Raw genomic sequence first — 8,590 nt, 5'->3', positions numbered from 1 at the left:
ACACACACACACACACACACACACACACACACACACACACACACACACACACACATAAACACAGTACCCACCTCCTGGGGAGCAGCAGGAGCAAGCTCTGGGGGATTATGGAGAGGAGAAAAAGCTTTCAGGAGGACAGTCATCTGCTTCTCTCCTGCTGTAGACTACGGGCAGGCAATAAACTCCCTTCCTCCCCCTAAGTCCCTTTTTTGGCAATGCCTGCCAAAAAAAAAAAATGGGCCGGGCAGCTTTGCAAAGGAAAGGCAGGCAGGCAGCCGATCCTTCTTTCTGTCTACACGGCAAAAGGCTCATTTAGCCAAAGATGCCACGGTCAATGCAGGGCCCTGATAGAGGCTTTGGTTAGGTGAAATCCCTCCTACAAAGCTCTGTTAGGGACTGTTGAACTGTTGGGCTGCTGCTAGTACAGGCTGATGTCTCCTGTCATCCACTTACTGTTCCTGGTTCCTTGTGGGTGTTTCATCGTCAGTACCAACCGTGACACTGCCTTTCTCCATCAGGTTTACTGCTTACCTGCTTAGCGGGGGCCATTGTGCCCATTCCCACCTAATGGTTGTGATCCAGTAGCCGGTATTTGACCATTGGTCTAATAATTCCAAGCTTTCTTTATGTATCATCCTGTTTATGTGGAAAAAGGCTTGTTTCTTGTCAGTCACTATGTCTAGTGTTGAGCTCTTGGCACCTCATGCAGGTAAACAGAGGAGGTTGTTTATCGCTGAGTGCCAAGCCGTGGCATGCTAGGGCAAAAGATGTTGTTGACCTTGAGTTAAAATAGAGCTCTTATCATTGACTGTGTTGATTGACAGCCTGGTGTTTATGAGCAAAGTGGAAGGCTCTATTTCTAGGGGGGGGGGGGGGGGGGGGGGGGCTGCTGCAATGGTATGACTCCTTTCTCCATCTCACACATGTTCTCTCTCTTCTTCCTTATCCTTCATTTTATTCAAAAACAGGTTTGTTTATTAGAAGTACTGGCACAAGTCAGCATCTTCCAATTTTGAAATAGAAGAACGTGTTAAAACAACAACAAAATTAGGACATGAACTTCCTTCTTTGTTGCTTATACAATGTTTATTGACACTTCTCTAAGTGACCCGAAATCCTCCCTCTAACCACTCCAGTATTACTATATTATACTGATAGACTCTCCTCTCCCTCCTCACACCTGCTCCATTTTGTTATCTTCAATACTATAATGTTCACTTGCACTGCTGACTGTTTATTTAGAGTACCAATTGTTTACATATACATCTGCAATACCGCACTTTAACTGTAATATGCAATTACTTTCCACTGCACTTTAATTCGGATAGCTTCTGCCCAAGCTTTATTTGTACCAACTTAAACTGCTCATTTTAGCCTAACTTAATATATATATATGAAAAAAATCTGTTTATAGTAATAGCCATTTGTATATACATTCATAGTACATATTTACCTTTAAACTCTGTTATAGTAACAACCATCTGTATATTATGTTAATTGTACATATCCGGAAAATTCAGTTTATAATAGTATTCATTTCTATATTTATTCAGTACTTATCCATGTCCTGCCCTTATGGAACCATTATATATCCTGCACTTACTGCTATTGCACTTCTGGTTAGACCTAAACTGTATTTCGTTGGCTTGTACCTGTACCTGTGTAATGACAATAAAGTTGAATCTAATCTAATCAGATGGAAAATTTGCTCACTCTTGGACCACAGACAAATAAAAACTGAACATTTATAACAAATCCAATTCTATTCAAGTCAGACATCATTTCAGATTGGTAGTTGGTAGTTTTTTCCCACTGTGTATAGTACCTTAATGTTTCTCAACGCAGATGCATGGTGTATCATTTAACAATGCTATAGGTCTATGTTACTGAAAACCACAGATGTCACCCTCATCGTGGCATTAGAGGAAAAGTCAGGGAATCAACGATTCATCCTCTGGGGACCATGGATGGCATGGCCAAAAAAGGCCTCATAGTTGCTAATCCAAAGAAGATGAAGAATCCAAAAAGTTTTATGTTAACAAGTTTTACAGCTCTTTCTCTTCAGCCTGCAATTAGTGGCACAGTCAGTTGTCAATGTTTAGCTCAGAAAGGGGATGTTTTTAAAACCTAATAACTAAATGAGTGAATGCCTCAGAGTTTAAATGCATTGCCTGAAACACCTTTGGTGTGAATTTGTCATGAAAAACAGTTCTTGTCCTCCGAGAAAATGAAAGAGTTTGTAAAGGGTATCTTACTGTTCATTGTTGGATCAGATCAGATATACTGTATAGGGAGGATTTTCAAGTGTGCATTTAAAGCTGATTTTGAAGATTCTTAAATTGTTCTCTCTTCCTCTCTACTTTTGCTCCTTCTGAAAGGTCCTCGGCTCTCTCCAGACAGAAGGCAATCCTCTGGACTGCTGCTTCAGCATGCTCCAGCCCTACCAGCTGCTAACAGTAGAGCTACCTGCAGGACCCCAAGGATTCAGAGAGGGGTCCTGGGTCGACACCTGTGTGTATGAATGCACACGAGGACGCATGCACCGCCTGTCTGTCACCCGCATCCCGCTACCCTCCCATCCTGTCTCCTGCTCACGTCATCCTTCGGAGACCACACTGCTTCTGGGCTTAAGTGACTCCTCTTTGCTTCTGTATGACCAGCGACGGGGGGTCTCTCTACTTGCCTCCTGCTCTGTGCTACCCACCCTCCTCGCATGGCACCCTGCTGGGGCTGTGGTCATGGTTGGGGGAGAGCAGGGGGAGCTGATGTGCTTTGATGTAGGCTTGGCATCTGTAAGCATGGCACTGGTAGCAGAGGAGGTAGCTTCAGCTGCCACGCTAAGACTAGCTCAGCACCTGCGCTACTGTGGAGGACTAGAGGGGCTACAGTGGGCAACAGGTCTGGAAGGAGATGTACTGATGTTGGCCTTTCACGGGGGACCACTAGCAGTATTGAGATTCAGACTAGGTGGGTGAAATACAATACAAAGTCTCTCAGAATCTGTCTGTCTATCTCAGAATGTTGAGCAAACAATTGCAGTACTTCAAACTAAATTTCTATTTCACACATAAGTCTCTAGACCACTATAAGCTGATAAAGAGATTTGTGTGTCAAACTTTCAAAGCGATTGATGATGCTGTCTTAAGAGTGATGCAGCAATGTCTTGTTCTTAAATGCTGCCTAGAGTAACTACCCTAAAATGTATTTACATTTACTTTACATGCAATGATTTCTAAATAGGAAATAATGTACAAACCTTCCACACCATCATTATTATCTGTTGTTGATGAAGGTGCCCTCCTCCCTTCAGAGGCTCTTTCTCTGTTCTGGATCTGACACTGTATCTGAACCCCGCTGTGTAAATATGGCTGCTGAATGGCGTCGTCCTCTTCACTGCTGAGGGAAGTTAATTTGTTGACGGGCGGGAAGGTTAGCAGAAGTCACGCTCTCAGAGGTCATTCAATAATCGCCCCAGGGCAAGAGCCCCCAGGTGCATTCTGGGATGCATTTTTCCGATAAATCGTTTACAGTGGCTGCGCATTCCCTCGAGGCCCCTAGATAAAGTTTGCCAATCAAATTTTTCTGAAGCAGCCACCTTACCCTCCAACACACGCATACACAAACACTCATACGTACACACGTACACACGTTCAGCGTCTTTAATTGTGACTTTGGAAAGAAGATGTGACAGTGGCACGCAGCTCTCTGCCGAAGTTTGAAAGCAAGAGTGTGGGGGTGGAAGGAGGAAGGTGTGTGTGTGTGTGTGTGTGTGTGTGTGTGTGTGTGTGTGTGTGTGTGTGTGTGTGTGTGTGTGTGTGTGTGTGTGTGTGTGTGTGTGTGTGTGTGTGTGTGTGTGTGTGTGTGTGTCCAACTGCGATTGCCTGTGTGCAGGGAAAGGGGAGGGTGTCTTCCAACAATAGCTTCCCCTCGTCTGATCGTCTGCCAAGGTTTTGATGAAGAAAGTCACTGCACGTCTTCCCTCCATGATAATTCTTCCCCAACACACACGTGTGTATTCTTCTATTTCTGTGCTTCTATGTAACACACACACTCCAACTCATTTGTTTGTTTGCTTGCACTCCTTCTCTGTATTGACTTGTTTCGTAAGGCCCGCTACATGACAGAAGAAGTGAATCGGGAGACGGCAAGGAAGAAAGACTTGGCCAAGCTCCAAGTTCTCTTTTTTCCATAGGAGGCAGCCCTCCCTGGATCCCCCCACCCCCACCCCCACCCTCATGCCTGTACCGAGTTATCTCATCTGGGCACACGTTGGCCGCAGCTGGGCCTGCACCAGTACAGGCTTTGGAAGGGCAGACCAGGGAATGTGCTGCACGACATGCAAGTTGTGGTTTTTGTATGGAAGGGAAATATTGTTGATGTTTAATGAAGAATTACATAACTGGGTATACAAATAGTGAAAAAAGGAGAGTGAGAGCCCAAGCTGATATATCTTTAATTGATGTTTATTTTGGTTACTAAAGCAGAATTTTTTTTACTTATGTTACAAGGTAACACCTGTTGCTTGGTAATTTGATTAGTTAAGAACTTTTATTAAGTCAAGTCAAAGGCAACTGCTTGAGTTTAAGACAACTAGCATTTAATCTCTGGTGTGGCAGTTTATAGCGAGCATTTGAATTACCAACCAGTCTCATCAAACAGTTTTTAGAGATTTTCATTTCTGAAAAGGATATGATTGCACAACATTAAAACAAACTGTGATTAACTGAATAAATGTCCACAATATTACAGTTTTAATGACTGCTCTGCTGTTATTATTATGCTTTGAGTCAAGCTCTTTGTAAGTAGTTTTGTCTCTACGGTCATGTTGGCAGAGCAGAGTATGAGTACTGCTGTTTGTTCGTGCTGCGGCTGGTCTTGTTGTTGTGTATCTACTGTGACGCTAAACTGAGTCAAATAAGTTAGTGTGGACAGGTGTGGAAGAGAAGTGACTTGTCTTTGCCACCACAATGATCCATTGTCTCTGCTTAGAGTTAGCTTAGAGTGGACGTTAACGCCCAACACAAGGACCTCTATACACACACACACACACACGTATCCATGTATACACAGACATACTGCACTACGCTGAGCTGATGTATTAGCCACATTAGCCCAGTCTTAAGGGGATTTGGGGGCTTGCTAATTGCCAGCTTGTCATTTTAATTGCGCAAACACCACACCTCCCACACACACACACTACACACACACACACACACACACACACACAAAACCATGCACGCAAACAACTTTTTCAATTAATTGGACAAGAGTCAGTGGTGACTTTGTCTGCCTACAGCCTGGCCCATTGACAGTACTGCTGTCAGTGATCACCTTCACTCAGAATCGTGCCACCAGCTATGTCCAAATATTGTTTAGTGAATATTTAAGATAGATTATTACATGTAGCTTGTAATTTTATATGGCACTTTCAACATTTTAAGTTTGAATTTACAGAAAAGTACTACAGTAGTCATTTGTGGCAACAAGCATTTGAGTTTGGTGGTTTGGCTTTGCTACTCCATGGCACATCCAAGTTGCACCATTGTTATCAAGTCACAATGGACAATAATCACCCCTTGCATTCAACACCTTTACTAAACGTAAGGGTGCTCCATAAAGTCACAAACGCACATACACCTTTGGCCTTTTACACACAGAATGAGACACCTCTACTGCCAGGAAAGGGTACAAAACCTTGTCCTTCCATTATTCAGCATCCTATTGTGCGCTCTCTCTCTCTTTCTCTCTCTCTCGCTCTCTCTCTCACACACACACAAACGCATAATCAATCACCTCTGGTCAAAAGGCATAATGAGTTGTGTCATTTCTCTCATACATACTGTATGCTCAATGTTTTTTCAGATGCAATTAAATAGATGGTGATGAGGAGATAAACACACACACCAGGGATTAAAGAGATTTATTGATTGACAAGTCAATGTCAGTTTCTAGTGCTGCTTCAGAGTTTAGACCGATCCATTGGACACTTACTAAGCTTAACTAAGTGCTTCAGGAATATTTTGCATGATCACACACAGCAAGGACTATTGTGCCCTTCTGTGTTCAAGCCTTTGGAAAATCTGCTATATTTTTTTCCAGAAATTTCTACAAATTTCAAAATTATTTTTTCAGCAGCGTTTCTGCACATTTAAACACACATATTAGTAAATAGGAATATAAATAATATCAGTGCTCTGTAGTCACTAAATATAAAAAATGATTCAACATTATACAATTAAATTAAATATGATCAAATTAACTCTCTGAGACCAAGACTATTGTGTACACAATGAAAAATGGAATCTCTTAATAATATTTTAATCATTTAAAAACAAAAACAGATAGCGACATACCGATTTTCCAGTTGAAAGCTGACACTCCGGTGGTCACAGTGGTGTATTTGGTGTCTTTTTAACCTTTACAGGAGATTTTCTATCCAGTCTAAAACTTGTGCCTATTCGGGGTTGTTCATTCAAGATTTATCCACTTGATGTCCATAATTTATCACGTTTTTGTTCATTTTTGCCGCTCCATGCCACCGTCTTGTGTAAATCTCCCGTGAAGCTTTGCGGAGTGTGTTGATGTTTTTTTAACCAATCGGAAGACAGGTCCGTCACACATTATGCCTTAAATGGGCAAGACTAAAGATAGTATATAGTGGGAAGATAGTATATAGTGGGAAAGATAGATCACTCCATGTCAGAATAGTCTAATGTGATCAAAGATTGTCTATTACCGTTCTACAAAGGAAAATTCATCACTGTTTTGAGATTTCGGCATACATTTGGGCCTTTTTTGAAGAAATGTAAATGGCTTGTCCTTTATATAAGTTATTTTGTTCATTATGTTTTGTACTTGTGTAGCATTGCTGTGGGTGTGATATCCATAACTTGGACATTATTATTTGGATTATTGACATTAGTGAATGTTGTGAGAGAAAAAGCGTCAGGACTTTTTTGTCATATTTTGTCAACTGAATAAGTTAGGAGGGAGTCTAACTGTGAAGAAATAAACCTGTTTTATTTATTTATTTATTTATTTGTCTTTATGGTCCCACAACCTTTTTTACATTCAAGCGAACTCACTGCAGCACACATATTTTACTAAGCCAGTTTGACCTGAAAATAAGGATGTTTATAGATTAACTGTAGACCACAGGGTTGATGTTTTACAAGCTTTTTTAAAAAGTAAAACCAGACGGACAATGAGTTGTAAAAATGACCTTTGATTTCTTTTGATGGCCAGATGGTTTGACATGTGGATGGATTGACTTATTTGTATACACATACCTGAACATCAGGTGATAGGACCAGAGAGGAGGGCATGTATACTTGTTACATCATATTAGCAAAGCATAGCTTTCTAATTGTCACAGAGATGGATGAAATCCTGGTACATTTTGATCTTTTTGATCCCTTCTTTGCTCTTGATTTATTTCATGCAATAATAAACCCAAACCCAACTGCCTCCATGTGACAGGAGCTCTGACTGGAGGCCAGATGGGTCCTGGGGAGCTGCTGCAGCAGCGGCTGCGATGTGGCCAGGTCAGAGAGGCGCTCGGCATCCTGGAGGCCATGGACTGGAGCATCATGGGCTATGAGTGCTACCGAGGCCTGTGCTCAGTCACCAATCACCTGCTGAGGCTGGAGCTGAACGCAGAGAGAGAGGGTGGGTCTCATGCTCTGATAGAACTTTATCTCCTATCTATTTTGAAAAAGTTACTACATTTTTGAGATTTCTGTCTTTCACTGCCTGACACACGTCTACTAAAACCCTGCATGCGTGTTATTGGTATTTATTTAACTATTTTTTTGTTCTGTAGCCCAACTAGAAGCAGCTCTGGGTGTGTTTTATGCCCCACCTGCTCCTCTCTCTGATGTGATGATACTGGAGTACAGGGACCCAATCAGCAAGTGTGCCCGCCGCTTTTTTCACCACCTTCTCAGGTAATGCCATCTACCCTGTGCTGTTGCTGTGGCCCTAATTTGATGTTCTGAAGGAGACATTTCTTTTGCATCTTCAGGACAGCTCAAAGGGTATTGTCTATATTAGAGCTAAATATATTATATTTAAATACATACATAAACAATCTGTTCCTCCATCAGATTACAGATCAGTAAGTCTCAGATCAATGATGACTGCCTCTTGTCATGAAAACTCTACATACTCAAATGAATAGACTATTTTAAGGTATTACCAGAACATTTTAATTGGGTGCAGAATCAGAATAACAAATACCGTCCAAAAAAGGCCTTTGTGGAGATGACATCCATCGCAGATACAATTTACCACTGGGTGTTTGACGCTCACTATTGCTATTTAAAAAATTTTTAAAAAGGAAATAGCTTTTCAAATTTCATCCGGCACACTGATGCAGCTTTGAGTCATTCATAAGGCAAAGCACCTTGCATGCACCTGTTTAGACTGTTGTTTCATTTTCCCTTCTGCCATGAGAGCCTTTTGAAATGGGTGTTTGACTGAAATAGACCCTGTTGTTCCCACACACTGCTGCTTACTGCTCTCCATCCTGCAATTACCTCCCGTTTCCATCTCTCTTTCTTTCTTCTTCCCCTGTAGCAGAGCTGGAGCG

At 41.8% G+C, this 8,590-nt stretch overlaps 1 protein-coding gene across 7 annotated transcripts in view; it reads left to right on the top strand.

The window, feature by feature from the left end:
• Positions 1 to 8,590, top strand: part of wdpcp (WD repeat containing planar cell polarity effector) — a 77,275-nt gene that overhangs the window by 36,963 nt on the left and 31,722 nt on the right. For all 7 annotated transcript variants that reach the window (XR_004660095.1, XR_004660097.1, XR_004660096.1 and 4 more), the window contains 3 exons: positions 2,379 to 2,967; positions 7,480 to 7,668; positions 7,823 to 7,946. Coding sequence is in view for 4 of the 7 variants with exons in the window: in XM_034897921.1 (XP_034753812.1) it covers positions 2,379 to 2,967; positions 7,480 to 7,668; positions 7,823 to 7,946 (902 nt within the window). In the remaining 3 variants the exon portion in view is untranslated. The remainder of the gene's footprint in view (positions 1 to 2,378; positions 2,968 to 7,479; positions 7,669 to 7,822; positions 7,947 to 8,590) is intronic.

Source organism: Etheostoma cragini, chromosome 17 (genome assembly GCF_013103735.1).
Source record: "Etheostoma cragini isolate CJK2018 chromosome 17, CSU_Ecrag_1.0, whole genome shotgun sequence".
NCBI classification, from domain to species: Eukaryota; Metazoa; Chordata; class Actinopteri; order Perciformes; family Percidae; genus Etheostoma; species Etheostoma cragini.
This window is presented reverse-complemented; position numbering and strand designations above follow the sequence as displayed.